The following is a 25192-nucleotide window of genomic DNA, read 5'->3' as shown; positions in this document are numbered from 1 at the left end:
AGGCACTACCACAAAAAGAAGCAGCAAGTACTGCAAAAGGCAGCTCTTCTTCCAAAGATACACCTGAAAAGATCAACTCTAGCTCCCAATCACCCCCATCTTCACTTGTTACTTTCTTACAGCTTATTCTTCGAGGACACAAATCTGTAAAGAAAAGCCTAAAAACAGCAGCTGACTACTTTGAAGAGGCTGTCCGAGTGCTAAGACCACCTTGTGAAGCTTTCCATGCCTTTGTTAAAATGGTTGAGGCCTTCATCCCACTGATAACAGCTAAGTCACAGGAAACATAAATGTCTTGACATGTCAGAAATCTATTTTGATTCCTTTTATTTTCACACAAAGAAGAGTTTGGACATACTCAAACATACATACAAAAGCTATCTGCAATAGTAATATTTTCAGTCCTTTTTTTTTTTTTTTTTTTTTTTTTTGATTTGTTATCTTTGAGCACTTTCTGGACTTTCTGGACAAACATGTTTGAGGATTTCAGGAACAGTAGTTCATATTGACAGAAAATGTTAGATTTTTAATGATTAGGTGATGGCACCTGCTATTGCTGACACCTAAATCTGATACCTGAAAGGCTTAGCCTCAAACTGCCCCTATCAAGCTGCTAAAAACTGAAAGCACATAAATTTCCTAAGTGTCTGCATTTCTCATAATAATGTTTCTCAGATGCCAGCACTTCTACATCATTAGCCACAGGATTTCCAAGGTAATGACAACACTGAACTTACGTGAAGCTGCACAGAGTTCAAATAGTTTACACAGAAAATTTGGCTGTCCTAACTAACTGACTGATGAGAAATTTTGGCACTTCTCATGTTCAGATCTCACTTGGATCACTAAACTGTTGCTTACTGCTTTGGGCATGTGATGGTGAATACAGGGTTCCAGTTTCATGCCAAGTTCAGTTGTGACTGAAAGTTGTTACCACTCAAGGGCTGTTTGTGAAACATGTCAGTGAGTAATGTCAGTGAGAAACATGCAATGATTTCTATGGTTTGATGATTCCCTGAAAAATTAAATCACCGTGACTCCTTGGACCAATGAGATAACCACTCTGGCTATAACCTGCAAGGCTAGGATCAGAGTGGGTGAGGGACCAGAAGTGAAGAATTTCCAGATATTTTGAAAATAGAAGTGCTGGCAGAAATTGTTCTTTATTTGCACACTGTTGTCATTTGGAGGGGGAAGAACTTCCTAGTTGTGGCTTGGCTGCTAAGGCTCTAGGAATGTTAAATCACAGAATGACCAAATCCCAGAATGGTTGAGATTGGAAGGGAGCTCTAGAGATCATCTAGTCCAACTCCTTTGCTCAGGTAGGGACACCTACAGCACGTGGCACAGGGCGGCATCCAGGTGGGTTTGGAAGATCTCCAGAAAAGGAGAACCCACAACCTCCCTGGGCAGCTTGTTCCAGGGTTCTGTCACCCTCACACAAAAGAAGTTCTTCCTCACATGGAGGTGGATCTTCCTGCATTTCTATTTGCATCCATTACCCCTTGTCCTGTCACTTGCCACTACCAAGAAGAGTTTGGCCCCATCCTCCTTACCTTCTACCCTCAGATACGTACTGATCAGATCTCCTCTCAGTCTTCTCTTCTCCAGGCTAAACTGGCCCAGTTCACTTAGTCTTTCCTCATACAATAGATGCTGCAGTCTCTTAATCATCTTCATTGCATAAATATGTAAGAGAGAGAGAGCAATATGCAGCTAAATCAGAAATTCAGATTTCCATGTGTGTGGTGTTAATTTGACTACCAGCATTAGACAGTGCAGACGAGTGAAGGAGAAGAACAGATTCAGTCACCTCCAACAATCACTGTGACAGCAGTGGGCTCCACAGAGTCTTCTCCATTTGAGTGTGAGATGGTCAGCATGTATTCATCAGCCTCCAGGGGACTGCTGTGAGCACAGCATCTGCCTGAGTTTTGTGAAAGGAATGCTACAGCCAGACATGAAAGTTGAAGACAAGTCTGACATCCTTGAAGACAAGCCAGAGGACGACATCTCTTCATCCTCTACTACTAGATATATCTCTCAGAGCAGCTTTACCCTTCTGTCTGCCGTGTGCCAGATGCAGAGGCTTGAGATGATGTTGAGCATGAGGTCGTGTTGGTGGGAAGGCTGCTGGGTTACAGCCACAGACATTGCTGTCTCCTGGGAGCCTGCATGCAAAGGAGATAGGCAGCAGTGCACGCTTACCATCCAGAGTCAACCACTGTAGCACCTTTTGCCATCACACAGCCATAGTATGTCTTGCGCAAAGCTACTAAGAGATCTACAAAGAGTCCATGTGTGTCTTTCCTGAGTGCCTTAGGGACAAACTACCTAGAGTGAAGACAGCCACCAGTTGCCTTCCTCCCTCAATGGACTCAGGAATGCCTGCTTTGATGAACTGGTCTCAACTACAGAGTTGCAGCTGAAGTCAAAGGAAGTGTTGGACCATCTGTCACAGCGGTAGCTTTGATGGCTGATACGCTGTGGACCTTTCTTGCTTGCTGTTCAAGTGTCTATGTATGGATGTAGTCAGAGCGTCAGTCACTGCCTGGCCAAGCACAAGATAGCTCCAATGACACCAGGAAGAATGGTAGGGGCAGTAAATCCACTGTTCTTGCTTCTTGAAGCTGAAAGAGAATCAAGAAAGCAGACCTCTTTTGACTGTGTAATACTCCCTGTACTTGCTAACATAATTCTCACCCAGAATATCCATTTCCACAAGTCTGCCTACTATTTTGGCTTAGGTCCAGGCAAAAGCTCTCATTCCTGAATGACTGTTTTATGCTCAAAGGTTGTTATTGTCCAAAGAGACAAAAATAAGATTCCTGTATTAGTGGTGGACTAGAGGAAGGACAGGGCTGTAGAAAAGATTCAGTGAGGTCTTCCAGCAAAAAGGTTTATTTCTGTCATGAGAAGACTCACAGTGTATGCTTTGCTAAAGGGTATTTCTTGAGACTTCCTTCTGCCATGAGAGACAGAACAAGGCTAAAGCAGCAATAGTTCTATCTAGCCTCTACCTGAGCTTGCCAGTGTATCAGTGGACCAAAGCACAGCTGAGGCCTGAGATGTGTCAGTCTAGTAAACTACCACATTGTCTGAATTCAGTCTGCCTGCAAATCTCATCTGTTCTCACAATAGGGTTGCTAGGGACCCCAAGGCGTGGGATCTATGGCACCCTTGCAACCGTAGATGGGAAGAGTGGAGCCTACAAAGACCCTGAGACCTCTTGTGTGTCAGGAGTTTCTAGGTTCCCCAACAAGCAGGTGAAAATTGGTGCACATAGATCCTAGAGCCCTCCAGGCACCTAGTGTGTAGGCAAACACACTGACCGATTATTGATCTGGACTTCAGGTAGTGAGGGCTGCTCAGGGTACTTGGTACCAGGTGGCCCAGCATTCCCCCTTGCGCAAAAGCCAATACACGATACCTTGCAGGAGCTGGCAGTGGTACTTGCTGTAGTTGCCCACAGAGTGCAGATGCAGCCAGTTACCTTGCTGTGTCTGAGAGAAGTTTTTGACAAGGAAAACCTCATAAGGGGGGATTAGGACTTCCTTTTCAGATGTGTAGTGAGAAAAGCCTTTCATAGCTGCTCCCAGACAAGTTATAACTGTGAATAAAGTTTCATTGCCAAACTTCTGTGCTTCTTTCCAGAGGCGGGAGGTAGAGGTGAAACGGCCAAATCTCACTCTGCTGCCTACGTTGGCCTTAATATATAAGTCTTTCACACCCCTATGTACTCGGTAGCACTTATTTTTCCCCGAGCTCTCCTTGCTATTTTGCCATTGCTTCATTATCTGGATGGCAGTTGTTAGGTAGAAGTGAAAATATTTGAAACTGAAGTTTTGTCTGTAGTGTTCTGGAGAGCTTCCAGCAACAGATGTGGCCCAGTTCAGCTGGGAGTGCAGGGAGGAGTTCATGGTGTAAGCCATGAGGACGACAGCATGGCTTTCATGCATCTCTCTCAGCAAACCTACCGGGCTCTTTAGCAAAGCTTCTTGAGCCTGCTTCCAAAGACTCAAATACTTCTTGTTAGTGACTATTTCCTTTCGGAAGTAGTCTCCTTGCTCCAGCTGTTCCATCATCTGCTCTCTGCACCCCACATACTGGTCATCAAAGGAATGCAGAGCCATATTCATCAAGTGTTGGGACATAGCCTGCAATATGAAAGCAAAACACCATTAACATCAGAAGTGTGATCTTTTTATGAATCTCTGTGAATGTAATCCAGGTTCTTCCCTATACTCATCCTGCTCTTTTTCATTATTGACAGAGCAAACACAGCAGGTAGCATCTCTGACAAATCCTTCTTGAGCAACCTCAGGCTGTTTTACATACCTCATGGCAAAGAAGTACCAGTTAGAATAATACAGTCCTCATTTTATGAGAATCAGTTGCATTAAAAGCTTTAGCAGAGTTTGCAGCAGTGTAGATATAACAGCTGTCATGGTGTAGTAAAAGTGCAGAGTTCTTCCACATTCTGGACACATACAAATGGTAAGATAGGGCTAGTCAGACTTAGATCTGTTAATAGTATCACAACTGTACTCCATGGCATCAGATGTAGAGAGCATAAAGCTTGTGAGGATCATTGCACGTTATTAAACTAAATGCCCAAATATACTGTTGGAAATCTAGAGGTTTCATCTTGGCTTTGATGTGACCAGACTCTGCTATTCCCTTAGTAATCAAGTTCCATTACACTTCCAGTATATCCCTTCTTTCCTGGAGTAAATGAGCAAAAGGATAAGAGCTGTAGGACAGATCAATGGTGCATTTGTTTCTGATCTCTACTGATAATTAGTAAGCTTTGAAGAAGGAAAGAGTAAGCAAATCAATATGCTAGGGGGCAGTGCAGCCTGAACATATCTCAGGGGTGAATTTCTTCCTTCTGCCTTGTTATACCTCTTGGATATATTGTGGTGCAAGACTGCAATGCTTTAAGATGGTATAGAAGCACTTTTATTCATCTGGTTTGTCTAAGAAAGGCCAGGTAGCTTTGTTATGTCATTAAATATTAAGAACATGAGTGAGGATTTACACAACTAGATGGTATAACAGGAAAATAATATTTAACTAATACATTCTGCCTGCAAAATGACACAGTTAGTCATATTTCTAGCATTTATATTTCATAAAAATCTTCTCTCATAAGACCTAAGAAATGTGATGGCCTCATTAGATTGTTCTCTTTGTTTTTCGATCTTTTAGGAGATTATAGTCAGATATTGTATTCAGTTGATAGCTGGATACTATGAGTAGATCTTGACTTCATCCCATATGTTCACATTGGTCATATAAGCCAAATCAGTACCTTTTTGGGACTCTGAAGTTGGTAATCTGGTCCATAAACTATTCACAGATTCAGTTTATTCTCCATGACACCTTAATTACTCTGAGAAAAAGCTTTATAGCAGTTGCAAGGAATAGAACACTATGGTCACTGTCTCATCCAACAATAGATTGCTGTTGTCAGAGCCCCAACTGAGGCAGTCTGGGAAAGGAGAGGAACACTTCCAGATCTATTCAAAAACATGCCCTGGGAAACCATCTGTCTCCAAACAAGAGAAATTTATAACAATGCAATTAAAAGAAATCAGGGTAGGTAAGATAGAATAGAGAAATTAAAGCAGAACACTTCGCCCTTTAAGCCTAACCCAAAGCTCCATAAAGATCATGTTTTAAAGAGAAAAACATAGGTCTTATTTAAGTGTGCTTTGGATCAGTAACTGAGGAAATTTTGCCATTTTAGATAAAAGCACAATGTTTCCCCCTCTCACCAGCCTTTGCAAGATGATCAGCAACAGGAGGTTGACCAGCAGATGTGCTGACATTCTTGAGTCCATCCAAGACACTGGAATAACTGTGCTCAGAAAAAATAAAGGCTACATGTGTCTGTCTCTTTGTTCTTGAACTGGAAAATTCTGCAGCTTGGAATATGCTCTCAGGCTTGAGTGAGGAGTTTTCCAGCAAAGATCATTCACCTGATTCTTACAGCAAACCAGAAGTCATAAAGAAGATAGACAAGGTATTGGTAGAAGAGTTTGGGTCCACTGAAATCTCATGAGTTATTTCTTCACCCCAGTTCCAGCTGGTATATACGTCCTTCACCTTAATAATTCTTTTAATTCCAAATTATTTCTTCTTGTATTTTTTTTGGTTTGTTTGTTTGTTTTTTAATTTTAGCCTTTTGCCTATCTGAATCCAATAAATAGAAAAAAGTAAGATACCTATGTCTTGGAAAAGTCTCTTCTCCAAACCAGTTCTCTCCTGAGGAGTTACATGACTAGATGAGGCGGAGAGCAGTTCCTGGTCAAGAACTTAAAAAGCCCCTTTAAAGAAGTGTGGAGGTCTGATAAAGCCAACAGAGAAATATGTGGTGGGTTGGGATCCCATCTGGAAACAGAGATAACATAACTGTCCCTCTCCCCCTTAGGTCACCCTGTTTTTTAATAATTTGCTGTCAATCCTATTTTTATGCCACTGCAAACTGGCACCTCTGAGAATTTTTCCCATGGGTACATTCAATATGAGTGAATAAATACAGATTCTTTAGTGGGATTCATCTCTTTCTACTATCTGCTTTGCAGTCACCCAGTTAAAGGGCAGTGAGCTACCTGTTAAGACCCATGGCCTCTGACTCTTCTGTCAAGAAAAGAGCTAAGGGGGGGTGTCTAGGCCAAATTCTGACTTCACAGTGGAGGCAAATCCACTTTTCATTGCAGTCCAGGGTTAGATTGGTCAGAGAGATTTTCAGAGGAGAATCAAGAATGGTGCTTTGGCTAGCAGAGTAGGGATCCCTGTGGTCATGGCTTGATTTTTTAGGAAAAATAAACATATGTGCCATTGGTTGGATTCTGTGGACAGAAGTCATTTGCTGAATATCACTGAAATATGGTGAGGCAGGAGATAAAGGTCTCATTGGGTCACTGTCAACACATTGTATGCACTGCACCAGCAGGTGCTGAATGAGGGACAATATCTTCAGCTACTGGTAATATATGAGATGGTAACATGAAGGATGTAAAGTGATAAATGTAGCCTATCTACTTTTTTCTGGAATCACCCCATAATATGAGGCTACATTTCAGAAAGTAGTTTTTCAACAGGTAAAACAGTCCAGAGAAGGGGTTATGAGCTTACTCAGAGGCACCTTCCCCGTTCATGTAAATGTAAAAGAGACCTAAGCTGTGATGGCTCTAGTGGGCATGTGAACAGTCAGGGTGAGCAGCTCATGTAGTCACAGATTTCTTATCAGTCTATGTACATATTATTCAGTTAAAAAATACGTCTTTTCCTCTTTTTCCCTTGTAGCATCTTAGTGTATGTTTTAGTATGGAGTGAATAAGGATGAAAGGCCACTGGATTTGCATTTACAAACAAGATTCAAGGTGATTTATTTTCTCACGGAGATAAACTCAATGGCCATAAGATGGCAGCAGAGTATCGTAGTGATCTACATTCACCAGGTGAAATCTGACCTTTCCCATCAGAGAATTAAATTTGCAGTCTAATTTATGGACTCATATCCCCAAAGGCTGTAATGACTTCAGTGACATTAGCAAATATGAAGCACCATTCTGATGGCACGGAGCAGACTACATGATCAAGGTCTGAGCACGCACCTTCTCTGCAAAAATCTATTTACCAGAAGGGAGAGAAAAATTTAAAACTAGCACAAGAATGTAAATATGGGCAGGAAGTTAGAGTTTATATTTTACTAAACCAAATCATACCAAAACAAACAAACAAACAAAAGAAAAATGCAGTCTCACTAATCTCTAGTACTTTTCCCACCAGCATTTTCACTGTTTTAAATGAGCACTTTGCTCATTTTTTTACTAGAAGGCATTTGCTGTGGTCAGTGAAACTCCATCTGTTTATGCCAATGGAAGAACTAGTCTTGGTTATTTGACCAAGACAAACAGGTACTTACTACCTGTTTGCTCCTTGCTGTAGTGTCAGTATACCCACACTAAGTCATAGCAACTTGTCAAATGCGGGCTGCTCATGCTCGTGCCTGCAGCCATCCGTGTGGACTTATCCCATGTCCTTATGCTAGGGAATGATCTTTCAGGGAAACGCTGAATTCAGCGAGTCAAGGGAACCCTGTCCCACCCCTCCCTCGCTGTTTACTAAGATCATGCACTGAGTTCCAGTGTTGTCGCTTCTGACTCACTCAGGGACAAAGGAAGGGACAATCAAGCTTCATGCAGCTGAATCCTGCTCTTCAGGGCTCACAAGAGCCTTTATCTTCAAGACTTCTCTTTAACCACAGATAAAAGTTCTATAGAGGAACAGAGAGAAGCAGCACACTGACCTGCTTTACATAAGCAGTATTTATTACAATCAACAGCTGACAATGTCTGTAGCAGCTAACGCAGACAGACAGATTCACTCTCAGTCTCTTGAGGCTCAGCAATCCCTACCCTTTGAGATGGTGCCCTCCACCTACCTCCTAGAGCATGATACAGGATGGTAAAGGAAAGTTGCTACTGCGTAATATTAATACAGACAGACAGCATGAAGTATAGCACTGAGAAAAGGATATTTTAATATAGAGAGATTGACCAGAGATAGATAAAATATTGACCCAACTTCAACCCATCCTTGAACTGATTCTTTTTTGCTCATTTCATAAAGTGTGTGTGTGTGTTTTGTTTGTTTCTTTGTTTGCTTTGCTTTGTTTTCTTGGAGCTGTTGTGACACTTTTCCTTTCAGACATAAATTTTAAAGCTTCACAGAGGGACAGGATTTTTGGTTGGGTGGGTTTTTGTGTGTGTGCATGCTTAAACATGTCGGTTTCACAAAAATAAATTCTAGCAAAATGAAGAGATTTTCAAATCACTTTTTACAGTCACTTAATGTAGCACATTGTGGCATTTTCCTTCCACTGTTCCTCTGCATTTTTGGAAGACAACAAAAAGTCTTGCTGTTTTTCTAAGGCATACATTGGGCTTCCTGAGAGGAACCACCTTTTTTTTTTCTCACATAAAGCACCATGGGTATCAAAAGAAAGGAGATAAGACAGAATCTTCTCAGTCATCTCTAATGAAGCTCAAAATACCACATAATTACTGAAGAGAAACATTGTTTATGAAGGGATGAGAGCTAAAGAAAGCTAGGCAAGTGGGATAGCTCATTTTTGCTTTGGTGTTCCTAAGGCTAAGGGACAGACTTGAAGAAGGCCCCAATCTGTATCTTTTCCTTCTCACCCACAAATGTCTTTCATCTGGGGGATTTTAGAGAGGCTTGGAGCCAGACCAAGAAATAGACTGTCCCATCCTTAGTATCTCCCAAAGTAACGGTTGTAGGCCATGGGAAAGCCTATTTGTTCAGAGAGAACGCCACAAGGAAGATAATTTTCACAACGTTCACGCATCTGCTCCATTGGGCTTTTATAATATTCGAAATACCTGCAGCAGAGAAAGAAAGAAATGTTGTTTCACAAATTCAGCTGATGCAGCTGGACAGGTTTCACACCCTTGGCTACCACCAGAAATGTGATTCCCCAGCATGTCCACAACAGAGGACCTCTCATAGTGACTTCAACACCTCTGATATGGAAATAGATCTCCTTGACCAATGCTGGGGAAAGTTGAGAAAACTTAAAACTATTGCCTTTGCATTTTAGTAGAACTTCTGTTTTTGTTTTCCCTCTTAATCTATCGACTGTTTCCAACCCCACTTCCCAACTGCCTAAGACCATTTTTCTTTTTTCCTATTTATCTTAATTTGTTCCCAGTTTCTGCTCATTTTCCTTTTAACCACTCTTCTTCTTTAGTTAAAATATTTTCTTTCCATCATCTGCACTTCTGTCCCATCATAGCATTTATTTTGCTTGACTAGACAAACTCAACTCTTTCAGTCTCAGTTGCTCACTCTGGATGCCATTCCCAACTTCTGTTCCAGGCTGAGCTGATCTTTCTTGAAGTCTGTACACATTACTATAGGAGAAGTCCCTCCAGTATCTCATGCATTGCTACTTTTATTCTGTAGTGAAAATGCCTTGTCTCACCCTCTAATTTCATTTGTTCCATCTGCATTGCTGGACTAACCTTACCTCACTATCAAATAATGCACCAAGGTCTTTCTCTACATTATTCCTTCCTAATTAAAGCTTATTGCAGAAGATACTTCTGTAAGCCCCCCCCTTAATGAGGCATACATTCAGTACTACTGAATGTCATCTTGCTTTTATCATTCTAAGTTTCAACATATACACTTAGTTCCTCTACTACAATTCTCTGATCTTCTTCCTTACAGATGGGGCCTGTCAGTTTCATATCATTGAAAGTCCCTCCAGAAAGATGGATTGAATAAGCATGTTTGAAAATTCTCCAAATCTTTATATATAGGATTTCTGCACAAATGGACCTATCCCTAGTAGGTTCTGCAGCTTCAGAAAGAACAGCCATTCTGACCTGGCCTCATTCATGCAATAAAGTTCTGCATCCTTTGTAGGAAGCTATAGATCATGAGCAAGATTCTGTGATACTCGGTCTCCTGGAGTTTGGCTTTGATGTTCATTCTGCTTAGAGCAGCTTCTTACTTGTATCTTGCCATCCCAATAGCTTGCTCAGACACTTTGTACTGTCTTCCTGCCTGGGAGGAATAACAAACTGCAGCTATGAGCTCATCCAAGGATATTTATGGAGAAAAAAAAACCATTTATCTATTAAGAAATATATCCTAAGCCCTTTTTATTTATTTTTTTTTCAATGAAACCAGGCTCCTGCCTTCAGCCTCAGCCTGACCCATGAGTTTACCATTCATACATGCTGGATCTCTTCTGCCTTCTCATAAAGGCATTGGCAACTTCCCTTTTAATCTTGATGCCTACCAAGAGAGAACACAGTAAGTTAGTGATGGCACTGGTCTATACAAATTGGACCAGTCTGGTTTCTGAAGATGACTGTTTGCTCTCTTTGCAAGCTGTTGTGATCCATCCTAATTATCTGTGCACCTCTCCCTACCACTCTACCTACTTGAAGTCCAACAGTTGGGCTCCCTCGTCACCCCGGCCTGAGCAGTTACATGGAGCAACTTTCTATCATAAACTACATTCCCTTGTTGCTTATCAGGCCCTGAGTCAATAGCAGATAAGCAGAATTATGACAGCATAAAAGATAAATAAGGAGAAAATGAAGCCTTATGCAAATCTAAAGGAAATGGCATTCTCTCTCTCTGGCGTGGCTAACTTCAGGTTAACTATGGCTAACTTCAGGGTCTTGGTTTCTCTTCTGTATTCTCAGACTGATAGTGATGTGAGATACTAAGGACCAGGCCTTCTGAATGCCTCCAATGAGCCATAAACAAATGACTGCATATTGGAATAAATAACAAGATCTGCATGTGCAGCATTCCATGAAAGCTGAAGAGTATAAAATGAAGAGAGTATCACCTAGGAGAAAATATGCCCATGCATATATTTTGTGGTGCAAAAATCCTGGTATTTAGACTTTGAAGAGTGTATGAATGTGAATGGTCTTTGGCCATGGCAGCATTCTCACCCGGGCTCCACTAATACATTATGTGACCAGAAGTTGCTTATTCCCCCCTTAGATTTGTGCTTGCACACAACACACAGGAGCGCTGCAGAGATCTCCGCACAGAATAGCATGAAGAGTGACTTCACCCCCCACTAGTCAGAATTTAGCACAACACAACCTCTCTCCATGAGACAGACCCACATCAGCAGAAGTATCAGACATCATTGTAGTATCAGACATCATATGTATCAGACATCATATGTATCAGACATCATTGAGGGAGAAGGTGGGTTTTGTGTCTTTCCTTCATCACTCTGGGGTGTCTGACCATGTTTCTGCTTGGCAGATGGCAAGTACCCGATGTGGGGAGACACCTCACTAGCAAGCAGATTTTTGATCAGGGTCAAAGTACTGCCTGAACAGAAAGTGCCAGTTAATGACCTGTCCTTTTCGCATAAAGACCTACTTGTTTTTGTTTGGTTGTGGTGTTTTTTTTTTTTTTTTTTTTTTTTTTTTTTGGCTTGTTTTCTGCATCTCTATCCATGTTTGAATTGGCTCATTAGAGAAATACTGGCATCCATAGTACCTAGTTGCAATGTTACCCTTAAGGAGTTAGCAAGCAAAATGCCATGGGGGCAACAGGAGGGATTTTCCATGCAGACTTCTGCCAGGATCAACTTGTTGTGGACACCCCAAGCCATGCAAGCCCTCATGTCCTGAACGGCCTGACAGAGGAGTGCTGCAACTCTAGGGAGTAGCCATGGAATATGCTTGCTTTCAGGCTTTTTAGGATGCGGCATTTAGCAGTGATGTTACAGCCTGTTCCAGTGTGGCACCAAACACTTCTGCTTGCACTAATTTCCCTTGGGAGCATAATACTTCTCTGTGAGACAACGTCAAGTTTCCTCTTACCATGGGGCTCCCCTGAAACACACATACATCCTATCGCAATCTGCAGCACTGCTATCCTTATGTGGCTAAAAATTCTTGCCTTGGGGATGTAACCACATTGCATAGGCTCCTGAGGCTTACTCAGAGAAGACAAGAGATGGGCAACATTCATATCCCTTGTTTCATCGAGGGGAGATGTGCCCAGCTTCTAACAATCCACAGGGCTGTGTCTTTTCCTGCTTGATGGTTGTGGCTATGTAGGGATATGGAAGTACTGGCTACAGTACTTGCACACTTGGAGTGATGCTGCACTGCCCGTGCAGGGAGCCTGACCACCCCTTTGTCTCCTAGTCAGCTTGTGAAAGTCAGCCCCTCTGCTACAGGCAATGCAGCCAACAATATCTGAGGGACTTCAGCATTGATAGAGAAAAGGGTAAGCAGAGAGAGGAAATCAGCATGTCTCCTGTTCATCTCTTGAGCCTAATTATGGGTAAAAGGGAGATAGATACTGTAGGATTCAGCTAAGGGACAACCATATACTCACTGTCAGCACTGGGAGGTCCTGAGGGTGCTTTGGAATCTGGAAGACAGAGAGAGAGATGGAGAGAAGTTACTTGTGAGCTTTGTTCTCCTGCTGCATTCCATGACTGGATTATTCTGCCTCCTGGGTGGGTCTAGCTCCCTGCCTTTCCCAGAAAACATGATTTTTATTAACACTAGAATCTAGGGGTTCAGTTCACCACAGCCAAGTTCATCCATTCTGTCTGGATTTGTTTAGTTTCAGCTTCCTCTGTGCAGGATTAATTTAATCCTGACAATTGACACATGACAATACAAGCACTGTGGTGGCTGGATGAAGAAAATTAATCTCCTTCCTCCTCCTCACCCTTGCTAATTCAAGCTAGGGGACAAAGTAGGCAAAATACAAAATTTGGACAGAAACTGGTGATGCTTAATCATCTCCTCTATCTTTGGGGAAAAAAAAAAAAAAGTTCCCTTCTCTTTAGGGAAAAATCACAAGCTATTTATGGGGAAATATTTATGAGGAAATTTATGGGGAAATTTATAGGGCCTAGAGTTAGGAACACCACTACCTTCACAGCTTTGTGGCTCAAGGTTGAAGTATATAGTTTATTAGCCACCCAAGAGGAATTTGCATACTTTATTTCTGTGTTCAGTCATAACCTCAACTCTTAAAAGTCACTGCAAACATCATAGGAAAGTATCCTTCAAGAGAAATGGTAGGTCTCCTCTTTGTCTTGCTTTTCCCACTCTCTGCTATTTCACCTATGGCTTTTTATTGAACAGTGTCAATTCCACACAAGTCTTCAGAATGTATTTACAGGGGAAAACAGGATTTCAGGGACCAAAACAAAATTATGCTTAAATAAAAACTGTGTGTGAGAAAAGTTGTACTTAATTCTAGTTCTATTTTTAAACAACCTATACATTCCTTGGGTTTCAAAATAAATAAATAGAAGATTAAAAATGTCTACAAGACTATTCAAGACTATTAAGCAATCCAGAACATAACAATAGCTAAAAAAAGCCGAGTACTCAAGACTGAGAGGGTGAGCAAGAGACGCTCTGACAGAAGGAAAACACAGGTCAAACAAAATATATTTGCCAGCATTGAATCATGACATATCTGATGCCAGGATAAATTTAACTCTGGAAAGAACAAATCCAATATAGGCAAACACAAGACAATTTACTGTTCTGCCTCCCTTTTCCTGATCTTTCTCCCACCCTCTACATTAATTATAAAGGTGCCATTACATTTCTATTTCTTGATCATAAAATTATTATGGTTAAATCACCTTCCTGTAAGATGTGCTATTATTTCAATGTGACAACCCTCAATGTTTTTTTTACCTGTCCAATAAGGACTTTTTACCTCTCCAGAAATTCTCTATGTCCTATACTTTTCAACAGGAGAAGACGTGACTCAGTGCCTATCTCTGAGATCCTACAGCATTCCAGTGCTAGCAGGTAAAAAACACCTCTCCCAGGGGTCAACACATCTCTGCCCTGCAGCTCAAGCGTCATACTCAAAACTGAGCATCCGGCATTCCTTTGCCAGTTCACCTAAATGCCAAAAAAAGTGTAATGTTTAAACATGTCAAAACATCAGAAAACTCCACCGCAGTTCAATGGTGTAATTTGTTTAGTGTTTTTGGCCCCATCTCATTTATGTCTGTGTAATGTAACCAACCAGTCCTGCAAAAGCTCAACATCTCAAGCTGCACAACATTAACAATCTCAAGCTGCGCAACAACCCGCTGCACACTGCCCATCCCCAAGCTGTAGGTCTCTATGGACCAGAGGGACACTCCCTATAAGCCACAGGACTTGGTGACTCTCACACAGAGCGTCCTAGGACAGACATCCCCTTACCTTCTTCACAACAGCAAAGAACTGCCAGGGCCAGAGCTAAGATCAATGGTGCCAGCAGACTCCTCATCGTCTTTGGCTCAGCTGCTCGCCTCCAGCCTCAGAGCTCTCCCAGAGGCTAACGGGTTTCTCTGGAGCTTGCTCACAGGCAGCAGTTTATATGCTGTGATCATCTGGAGAGACCAGGACTCTGGCTTGTGTTCCTGCAGCTGGGCTCCAAAACAAAGGCTGTCCTTTGGGCCAGGAGATATCTGCCCCTGGCAGCCATTTTGACATCCATCTCAAGGCTCTTGGCATTTCCAGATTTTATCTGAATTTCTGAACAGGACTGTTGAAGCAAAACAACTGGGATGAAAAAAAAAAAATAGCTTTATTATAAACATGAAAGTCACTAGGCTTCTTTCAAAAAGGCCATGGGAGACATTAATACAGCCTGAGGTGGAGCAGTTTCTTTGGCGTGCTGAAACTTTTTTTCTACAGAAGAGCAAATGAGACCGAACCTGATGGTGATGACACTCTATCCCCACCCCACCTCACCCATCTCTTTGAAGGAAAAAACAAGGCCTTTAAATGATTTGTGTATGAGAAACACACAGTGGATTTCCACTTCAGACAGTTTCAACAAACTGCTTTGGAATGCTGAGTTTTTCACATTCTTGTGAGCTTTGGTAGTTTCTTGTTTTGTTTTGTTGATTTTTTTTTTTGACATTTTGATAAGGGAAAGTGGGGAAGAATGGGTGTTTTTTCTTTTAAATTCCTGAAAAGTTTTCTATTTTTGAGGTAATTAGCTTGGCTTCTCATGTCTCAAAAGCAAATATATCCTGGGACTATATAGAATTTTTATTCTTCAAGTTTGGGTGGCTATAGCTTTCACCTGGCCCAAGATCCATGTGCCTCACAGCTGCTGTCAGTGTGCTTGAGAGCAGTAACAGAGCTGGCACAATTCCACATGGATGAAGTGTCCCCACCACCCCACCAGGTTTGTCACAGAGCAGCCAAAGCCCACACTGCTCCTGGTGCCAGCAACAAGCCATGACCGTGTCATTCAGAAAATCTCCAGCTGTGTTTTTGTCCTCTGTTCAGAGGATTTTCAGTGAGTTCTTAAGTACTGTAGCCCTACCTAAAGGGAAAACTGAGCTGTTGGGTATGACCTGAGCTGAGGTGACAGTCATTTTAGCTTGGTGGTGAAATGTACTTTTTATTGCTTTTATTCAGAATTATCTGATGGGCAGTGTTCCTACTCACAAGCAGTAGCTTACTCTTTCTTATTCCTCTCCACAAGCCCTCTTCAACACCCTACCTGGCAATAAACTCATGCTCCACAAATGTGCTGGACCAAAACCACATCGCATTGTAGCTACACCCCCAACACCTCATGGTTCATGTCTGCCTCCAGGTCAAGCTCCTCTCACCAGCCCTGCACACAGCCCAACTTTCCCAGTTTCCAAAGGGAGGAAGAGTGAAATCTGGAACAGCCAACAGGGAGGCATCCAAGCATTGCAGAATTAGAGCTTAAAATGTTTCCAGGGACACTTAGAGCCAGTTGGCAGTGTTGGCAGTWCTGGCAGTATTCTGCCAATCCTTAGAAACAGAGCCTTTTAATTTAGAGAAATTTCAGGATTAAAATAAATATTTTTTTTTCTGAATTCACAAAAGATTGAATGCATATGCTAGCAACCTCCAACAAAAGCATCTTAAAGAAAAATGATTAAAAATAAATAAAAATAATAGGAATTTCAGGAAAATCCCACTTCCCACAAGAAAACTTAGAAGAATGTAAACATGTAATTCCAGTGATCTAAGCAGTCTTGCTTCTCTTCACAGGCTTTTCCAAGTTTTCTGATCAACATGTAGTCTAAATTAATGAGATCTCACAGAAATTTCTGCAATTTTTCCCTATTTTCCATATATTCCTGGATACAAACCCAGACAGCATGAACCCTACAGCTTCGGTTTCGGTAGTATTACAGTGTCAAGTCAGATCCAGACACGGCAGATCTCTCTGCATTTCAGAATACGAAATTTTTGCTCTGACTGGTAATCCCACAGTTCATCTGCTTGGGAACATGCATAAAGACATAAAAATTGAGCTGAAAATAAACCTAATCCATAGTGCGCCCTTTTTTTTTTCCCCCTAACCTCACTTTTCACTCACTTTTTCTTTTGGATAAATTTTAGAAAATGTGGAGCTGGTGTTTCTTATTAGAAGAGTTTTCAACAAATACACACATTTCTTTTCAAAAAACTCATCTCTAAAAATAGTAAATTCTTGAAGCATATTTCTGAAGATGTGTGTTTCTGAAGATGTGTGTTTCCAATGTATAAAGTAGGTTCAACTCCAGGCTTAATTTCACAGAATAGTCAAAAAATTGTTATTTTATCTCAGAGTCTTTGATAGTGTGCCATGAATCTTTCACACTTCTGTACTTTGCAGGTCCCTGAGGAACCTGGATATAGGAATATTGAAACAAGCTGTGGTGAGCTGATATAGATTTCATGTCTTCTACATACCTCATGCCAAAGTGTAACCAAGCAGCTGTGGTCACTGATCAGCTGGGAACAGTATTTAATTCTCCCACATTTCAGCACCAGTGCCCATTGCCTTGGGACACTCTGCAAGGTGCTGATGGTAGTGGCAATCCAACCGTGGCCACACTCTTACCTGAGGCGTTGATGGTAGTGGCAACCCAACCGTGGCCACACTCTTACCTCAAGGGAAAGGTGCTTGGCAACCTGTGAGCCGGGTCAGGCTATAGAGTGATTTTGGCTGAGGTACGGACATTGAAACAAACTTGCTCTGAGTGAATTAACTTGAGCATCCATTTTGTCAAACAGTGTGGGTTTCTTTATTTATCACTTGGAATCCCATTACCTCCTTTCAGCCCTTCATTAGTACCAGTGGCCATTCCTCCTGCAGGGCTGCCACAGCCATGCTACCTCCTACCAGCATAGGAGCTTATTTCCATTTTCTTCTCAGAGCTCTTGTTTTATCCCTTTCCTTGTTGAGGCTTCAGATCACAGATCTTGTCCCTCATGAGGYTGGTACAATACAAGAGGAAACAGCTAAAGTATAAAAGGAAGACATTGGCCTCAAGCTGACTTTCCAACTTCAGCAAAGGCAAGGCTGATCCAAGAGGAATATACACCTACAATCTTAATTTTAGCTTAATAATAATAATAACAATACAAACTGTAGGCTGTAAAAGGGAATTCCAGAAAGAAGCAGGAATAAAATCCAAACCAGGAGTTGCTTTACACAGAATCACCCAATGTCAGGAACAAAAGGTAGCTGGATGGGTAAGATGCAGCTGAGAGGCTTTTTCTGTCACTAAMTTACTGAGGAAAGATGCTACAGATATCATTTAAAAAAAGTGTACCTCACACTGTTTTATGAACACTACCATTTCAAGATGTTTTAGGTTTTTGAAAGGAAATTTGGCAGGGACATCTAAAATAAGTCAGTTTGGGGCCCTGGAGCATAAACTTCATAGATCTTTTCAAACTCATGTGAATCCTAGGTGCTCACTTTTTTTTTTATTCCCTATTTTTTTTCCCTAATTCATACCAGGTTCTGCACTAGAGAAACTCAGTTTCTTCATGGAAAATTCCCTCCCCAAAAAATAGAGTGACTCATGAGAAGATAGTATCAAACCAGCAATTTATTGTGTAGCAAGACACCCACATCCTGAACTCTCTCTGATCTCTGCTATGTCAGCTCAGCGCTAATTAACACAGAAGGCAGGAATCTGTGGCTACATGAGAGTGAAGCTGCATGCAGGTTAACATACAGGGAAACAAGCAACTGAATATATCTCAGAGCCATTGCTTTTTCTGGGAGGATCCCTTAGGCTCCAGGCCCCAGGGTGAAGACTGAGCTTCTTTTACTTAGTCCTCCTCCTCCCAAAATAGTGCCTGTAAGCAGCAGCATAGCCATGGCGGTAAGCGTAGAGTTCACAGGGGTAATAGTCTTCACACATCTCTCTCTGACGTTCCTGGGGGGCCTTCATACGTTCCCTGATCCTGCAAACAAAAGGACAAGAGGGATAAGTGCTGTTAGCTTCAATACACGCTGCACAGTTCCCCACCAAGATCCTTCTGCAGTCTCATGTGTCAAACTACCAAGGTTAGGGTGTACCAGCTGTTGTATTCCCCATACTCCAGGGAGTGATGTGACTAAACCAGGAGCATTGGTTTCCTTGGGTAACCTTTTATATCAGGGCTCAGCATTGTGGCCTGTGACTTGGAAGCCATTGCTAGCTGCCCTCAGTGTCTTCAGCTTGTAATTGCTAGTATGGAATGTTGGCTGTGCCTCTCTGGCTCTCTAAATTGTTCTGGTCAGCTCTTCCCAAAGCAACAAGTGTACCAAAGAGCTGAAATGTCTTACAGAGGGGACATCTGGAAGTGCTGAGAGGGGATGTGCAACACCACTCTAGGAGATAATTTCTGTACCTAAGGTTTAATTTTCACAAGCCCTGCATAAGATAGGAACGTCTCTGTATCTATCTTTTATTGATAGTGCAATAAGGCCTACAGAGAGGCCTGTGATTTAGGAGAAAAAAAAAAAAAAAAGTTGTGCAAATTCTGCATGTTATCTGAAAGTTGGAACCATGCTCTAACTGATCTTACTTTCTGGCAATCCCACACTGATTCCCTGTCATTATGTTGGTGCTATCTTCAGGTGACTTAAGCAGAGGCTTCAAGGAAGTTGCTGTGGCTTTCTCCACTGGTCCTAGCCTGTGCTTGGCTAGGACAGATCCCTCACGCCTCTCATCCTGAGTACCCTGAGACAATACGTACCTCTCCTGAGACATGCCTTCTAGTCTCGTGTCAGGTTGTATGAAGTCATTGGCCCTCCTCCTGTTGAGGAAGGGATCTGAAAAGGCAAGGGATTGCTCAGATCACATTGATACTTGGGCTAGGACAGATTTTCACAAAAATCATCTCCCACCTTTGTGACAGTCTCCTTGTCCGCCTTCCTATGCAAAGTGAAACTTAGGACACTTTAATACTCCCTCCTGTCCTCTCTTGGTGGTTGATGCACAGACTTTCTCCCTGGCTTGGGCAGTCTATATGGAAGTGTACATACCACTCTTGTTCTGGTGGAGTTTAGCCAAAAAGATAGGTGCCAAGATAGCTAGATCAAGGGAGATCCGGACACACTGAGAAGAATTCACATCAGTGTGAAATTTCAAGTATAAAGAGGAAGGGCCTGAACGGGTTTACCTTCCTCCGACATTAGGCAGTCAGTGAACAAAAAACTGTGTGACAACTTTGGACTGAGGCACCTGAAGGTCACCTTTATCTTTATCTTTTTTGAGAGAAAATATGGTCCTGTTACAATGTTAGGGGTCTGTGGAAGTCTTTGGCTTCCAACTAGCTGCTTTGTGAAATCCTTTTCCAAGATGACTGATTTCTTTTTAACTTTGATTAATCTATTCTCTCACTTCTGTAGGTCACTGCTCATTCCAAAGTGAAACTCTCCCTGTTTYAGGAGCATGCAGCTGGGATCTGCGTTCATCATTGTTTGTTTTCCCATTCTCAGTATCCTGCTTTGCAAAACACTGTGGTACACACTTGCGCCCAAATGTGCAAAGTATTTTTTTGTGCTCTTTTCTTATTCATCTTCAAACCCTATCACCAAAAATAATACATTTCCTTGATTCTGAGTGGTTCTCTCTATTTGATCCCCGTGGTAAAGTATAAGGAAACAAGCTAGGAGATACCTGTAGCATACTTTGAATTATAGAAAATAAGAAAATAGTCTCTTACTGAGATACTCATGGGATTCCATGCTCTCATGGGACTCTGGGTAAAGAAAGAGTAAAACATACAGTTAGACAATGTATTCATAGGATACACTATTTTTTCACACACCAAGGATCCACAGAACAACACAACAAACAGAAAACAAGTGTTAAGGCACATATTTAAAAGGAAGAGAAAGCAATGATCAGGATTACATACTGAGGGTATTCAGGAGTGTAAAACTGAGCTACTAATATCTTTTATTAGTCTTCAGGGTTCATACTTAGTTTTCCAGTGTACTGGAAGTGCTTCAGCCTTATGTTCCCATCACTACCACGGGTATGATACCTGTTTATCTTCAAAGCCTGGATATATGCTTAGTGTCTTTGACTATTGCATGAAACAGCAGTCCAGTTCCATCTGTACAGAACGATGCATGACAAAAAAAAAGGGGGACAAATATTACAAAAGAAGGGAWGGAATTCTCTCCATTTACATGGTAGAAGCCACCATTTAGGGTGCAGTAGACTCTCTCAATTAGAAAATAGTCTTTGGGAGAGTCAAACTCAGAACGGCTCCTATTCACCCGTCCACAATTCCCCCTTTTATATTGTACCAATGATCAGTTCTGTTCTCCAGCCTCATTAGTCATGCATTATAAGAATTGAGCAAAAATGATTTAGTGTCCTCCACTTCTTCTTATATGCTCTAGAGGGGCAGAAAGTGGTGTAGGATGGAGAATGACTTGAAACAGCAAGTAAGGGGTTGAAGCATCTCAGGCTGCCAGCTGTGATGACTGGAGCTGACTGAGCTTTGCAGCAGAACTAGGAAGGTCTGGAAAAGGGGCAAGAAAACAGGCAAAAGAGATAAAAAAAGGGAAAAGAAAAAAACAAAAGCCAAAAAAACCATATCTGAACAGGTCCAAAGGTGTCTGCAACTTTGCAGTTATTGCCTCACACAATATGAGAGGTCACCTACCATAGCAAGTAGCAACCATCATCAGGAAAGCCAGGAGCGTAAGGACAATAAGAGAGCGCATGGTGTGAGTGCAGGGAGGAACCTCTCACGCTGTGTCTCTCGTTTTCTTCCCACTGAGGCAGATGGAGATCCTGGACTGCCTGCAAAATTAGCACTGGAATGTTTATAATGAAAACAGAGCCAGGGAGGGGGGAACCCATGAAAGAGGAGGGGAAGGTGATGGCTGGCTGCTACGCACTCTTTATGGGTTTATTACAAAACATCCTCTATTAGCAGACTGAATCAGGTTTTGGGAAGGAGGAGGCCTGCCCCTTTCCTCCCTCAGTTCAAGGCTGAGGACCATAACTCAAAGACAAGCATGTCACTAACACTACACATTCAGAAAAGCTGGCCTCCATAAGTGGAAGGAATTCAAGTGGTTGCAAGGGCCCACAGGGAGGACCCTGTGCTTATCCTAAATGTACATGTTTGCCTTTCTAATTTTTCCTTTCATCTGCCTTCTTTGCCCTTGCCATCTGGTGTCTGGATGCACARAGCCCAGACTGTTCTGTCAGCTTTGCCCATGGAGCAATGGAGAATAAGCCCTCTAATGTTTCTTTCTGACTCAGTTCTCCCTCCAGTTGGACCCCACTGCACTCCAAGCCTGCCAGAGTCAGAGAAGGACTCCAGACCTGCTGTCTCTTCCCATCTCCTTCTTTACTGTTYGGTACAGACAAAAAGCAATCTGTAAAGATTTCTTCTGCTAAAGGTTTTTGCTTGCTTTGTTTGTTTGTTTCCCTTCAGGTCACAGCAGCACCCAGATTGCTGTCCCTGCAGATCCTCATTGTGGTACTGCCCCTACACTACTTTTCCAGCACAAGGGACAACACCTTATTGGAAGCAGAGTAAATCATGTTTCTCAGATCTACTGACTTGCTGGACTTGCAAGGTTCCTCAGTCAGGATGAGTCTGTCATGCCATGCAGCCTGTGGGAGCGCTACCTCACCTGATAATATTCCAAAAGTTTGTCTGAGACAAAAGTCATGGTCAGCAGTGATAGGCAAAAGGGGGATGTTCCCTTTTCCGAGCTCTGTGGCATAATAAGTAGGAATAAAAGAGGCAAGAAGGTGCTGCAGGGATGGGCCTCCCTGCTGGGACTTAGCTAGAGTATGGACATCATTAGGCAAGTGAGGAAGGGAAGGGCTCACACCTCAACATGGTGACAGTGGGGCTGAGACTACACAAACTGCCTGCGTATGAGTGCACGTCAAACTAGTCATTGCCATCATTGAGTCAGGCTTTGGTGACTACATGTTTTGCCCATGTGCACATGGGCTGCTCCCCCACCGATCTGCAGGTTCCCATCTACAAGCAGGTGGCAGGATTTCTCACCRACTGGGTGGGTGCAGACTCCACCAGGTGATTCCCCCCAACACAGTGCTGTTTTGTCATTTACTTCTGGAGCAAGCAGCTGCTGTCACCTGCAGAGACTGGTCTGGGAGATGCAYTGCTCATGACACAGTGAACAACTACAGGACCAGCCTGCCAGTGCCCAACATTTCCCCAGTAGACAGTGAAACTGGAGTAGGACAACGCTACTCTGGGCTTTATAGCCTTCCTCTTCAATGCCAAAGTCAATCTGCCTATAACTTGTCTTCACTGGGAGATGAGTAGGTCCTTCAACTTCAGGCTAATGATAAAATGSTGCTTTCTTCCCCATTATCCCATCCCATGTAGAGAGTGGCTCAGTCACACACCACCAGTGCCCCCCATACCATCCATATCCTGGCCATTGAGTGCACAGCCTAAAATGAGAAGAAAAACAAAGTTGTGCTGTAGCAGAAAAAAGGTTTGCTGTAGTTACAGAATCATAAGAAAATTGAGACTCTTCTGCTGACCCGTGCCTTGCCTTCCCAGTCTCTTTAAGGAAATCGTGTGTTCTGTGATTGCTTGGATTCCTTGGAGTACAAGGTTTGGGGATTATTGCACTGCATGTGAATTTTATGGGTTTCCTTAATATCTTGTTCACTCTTAAAGCTCACAGAAACTGCCAAGAAAGGGAGGCTAAAGGAAGGGGTAGATCACAGAGGGAAAGCTGTGGGGCACAGGGAGGAAGATATTGGTAGTATTTTGGAGTAAAGGTGAGGCTGTACAGTGGGAAACTCAGGCTTCTGGCCAAACCTTTACTACTTGCCTATCTTCACTCAGTTCAGAGCCTTCTGCTCCCTGGAATACCCTGCTCCCCTGTCAGATGACTCACTAATCCTAGAATGCCAGGAGCATCCCCTGCCATCACCACAGCAGAAGTGCCACAAACACCACTTTAACCCAAATGTTTCATTTTTCACCGCAGAGGCAATGTGTTTTCAAAGGACATATGAACATGCAGGCTGCACAGCCCTGTATCAACAACTTTCCATTCCCTTATGAAGACTTACCTCCTTTTGATTCCCCCTACACTCCATGCCTCTCCAGCCATCTCACCTCTGCAGAGTCCATGTGATGCCCCAGAAGTAACACACCACAATAAGCTAAATCTTCCTGCTTTCTAATAGTGTTAGAAAAACTAGTTAGAAAAAAAAGTTAGAAAAAAGAGCTAAGATGAAGTGCCTTCAAATGCCTCAGTCCCCCAAGTAATGGGGAGTTAGAAAAACAGCCATCTGACCTCACAATGTTACACACACACTACAGCAACAACACTTAACATTTTGCAGCTGTAAAGCACCAGCAAGGCATTAATAACTAGCAGCTATCCAGGAAAAGCAGGGCGGTCCCTGCGTACTCACTGAGCAGACGCTTCCCTGTCAGCCAGCAGCTCTTGTCTGAGGGGGCAGTTCTCCCAGCGTCCTGTACCCTGGAGTGAAGAAGAGGGGCCTTTTATTTATTAACATCGATTGGTGACTCCTCCCTTCTCCTGTCTCCCACTCTCGATCCACCCCCAGGCTACCACCTTCTCTGTCAAAACACCTTATGCCCAAAGCCAGGAAGCCAAAAACCTCAAGAAACTGAGCCAAGAGAGAGGAGAGAGCACAAGAGCAGACTCCAGAGGATGGAGGGGTCAGTCACATCCAGGCTTTCTGTATCCAGGCCAGGACRTGGTGAGTGGGCAGAGGCTCCAAGAATTAACTCGGTCTCTCCCACTGGAGCTGGACGTCTTCTCAGCTCCATCCTCCCACAGCCACGTTGTGACTCAGAGCTGTGCAGCTGGCCAGGGCACCTGCTCTTTTTTCACAGTGAATAACAGAGGTCAGGAGTTTTTCCTCTGTGTTCCTTCATGCTTCTGAGCAGACTGAAGACTCACGGGGACAATGATCTCTGCTTTCAGAGGCAGCAGTGAAATCTCTGAGAGTGACAACTCCTACAAGCCCAAGAGCTGGCTTACACACTCCCATGCTCCCGACATGAAGTGTTACACTTCATACACATGAAGTGTGTACTGCTCACACTGTTGGCTGTTAGACCTAGAGCAGTGCTGGACTGCCCAGCTGATTAACAAAGGGCATGTGCTGGCTAGACTCAGTTATTAGGTTCCTGATTCTGCCTGCATCCACACCACCCAGGCCAACATTGCCCACATGCCATGCTGGGATGTTGAGTCTGTGTGAATGCTCCCCAACACTCAGCTGAGATCCAGGCTTGGTATATACGCAAGTTTAAATAGTTTGGATGGTGGCATGTCTGGAGAAGCCAGATCTGCACATAAATAAAAGGTT

General features: G+C 42.8%; 3 protein-coding genes across 3 annotated transcripts; all 3 read right to left on the bottom strand.

The window, feature by feature from the left end:
* Window positions 1-2431: 2431 nt before the first annotated feature.
* Window positions 2432-5850, bottom strand: ART4 (ADP-ribosyltransferase 4 (Dombrock blood group)). Its single transcript, XM_026053538.1, has 3 exons — window positions 5781-5850; window positions 3431-4157; window positions 2432-2630 (listed from the first exon to the last, which is right to left on the bottom strand). Exons 1-3 carry the CDS (start codon window positions 5844-5846, stop codon window positions 2545-2547), a joined length of 879 nt encoding a protein of 292 aa, XP_025909323.1. The 5' UTR covers window positions 5847-5850; the 3' UTR covers window positions 2432-2544.
* Window positions 5851-9283: 3433 nt separating this feature from the next.
* On the bottom strand, window positions 9284-14847 carry BGLAP (bone gamma-carboxyglutamate protein). Its single transcript, XM_026053541.1, has 4 exons — window positions 14781-14847; window positions 12928-12963; window positions 10770-10839; window positions 9284-9416 (listed from the first exon to the last, which is right to left on the bottom strand). Exons 1-4 carry the CDS (start codon window positions 14845-14847, stop codon window positions 9287-9289), a joined length of 303 nt encoding a protein of 100 aa, XP_025909326.1. The 3' UTR covers window positions 9284-9286.
* Window positions 14848-18431: 3584 nt separating this feature from the next.
* On the bottom strand, window positions 18432-24328 carry MGP (matrix Gla protein). Its single transcript, XM_026053544.1, has 5 exons — window positions 24266-24328; window positions 21501-21640; window positions 20547-20582; window positions 19575-19650; window positions 18432-18797 (listed from the first exon to the last, which is right to left on the bottom strand). Exons 2-5 carry the CDS (start codon window positions 21559-21561, stop codon window positions 18659-18661), a joined length of 312 nt encoding a protein of 103 aa, XP_025909329.1. The 5' UTR covers window positions 21562-21640; window positions 24266-24328; the 3' UTR covers window positions 18432-18658.
* Between the last annotated feature and the right edge of the window lie 864 nt (window positions 24329-25192).

This window comes from Nothoprocta perdicaria, unplaced genomic scaffold, assembly GCF_003342845.1.
Source record: "Nothoprocta perdicaria isolate Ctin4 unplaced genomic scaffold, notPer1 scaffold_116, whole genome shotgun sequence".
In the NCBI taxonomy this organism is placed as follows: Eukaryota; Metazoa; Chordata; class Aves; order Tinamiformes; family Tinamidae; genus Nothoprocta; species Nothoprocta perdicaria.
Note: the sequence above shows the minus strand (reverse complement) of the source record. Positions and strands in the feature narration are given on the sequence as shown.

Coding starts and splice junctions, on each gene's coding strand:
- ART4 (XM_026053538.1), bottom strand. CDS start 5,846: ATGGACTCAAGAATGTCAGCACATCTGCTGGTCAACCTCCTGTTGCTG. Junction 4,158..5,780: donor TGATCATCTTGCAAAGGCTG/GTGAGAGGGGGA, acceptor TTCATATTGCAG/GCTATGTCCCAACACTTGAT. Junction 2,631..3,430: donor CCACTGCCAGCTCCTGCAAG/GTATCGTGTATT, acceptor ATTCTCTTTCAG/CTTCAAGAAGCAAGAACAGT.
- BGLAP (XM_026053541.1), bottom strand. CDS start 14,847: ATGAGGAGTCTGCTGGCACCATTGATCTTAGCTCTGGCCCTGGCAGTT. Junction 12,964..14,780: donor TCTTTGCTGTTGTGAAGAAG/GTAAGGGGATGT, acceptor TCTGTCTTCCAG/ATTCCAAAGCACCCTCAGGA. Junction 9,417..10,769: donor AGATCCAGCATGTATGAATG/GTAAACTCATGG, acceptor TCTCTGCTGCAG/GTATTTCGAATATTATAAAA.
- MGP (XM_026053544.1), bottom strand. CDS start 21,561: ATGCGCTCTCTTATTGTCCTTACGCTCCTGGCTTTCCTGATGATGGTT. Junction 19,651..20,546: donor GGAATCCCATGAGTATCTCA/GTAAGAGACTAT, acceptor TTGCCTTTTCAG/ATCCCTTCCTCAACAGGAGG. Junction 18,798..19,574: donor GAAGGCATGTCTCAGGAGAG/GTACGTATTGTC, acceptor TTTTGTTTGCAG/GATCAGGGAACGTATGAAGG.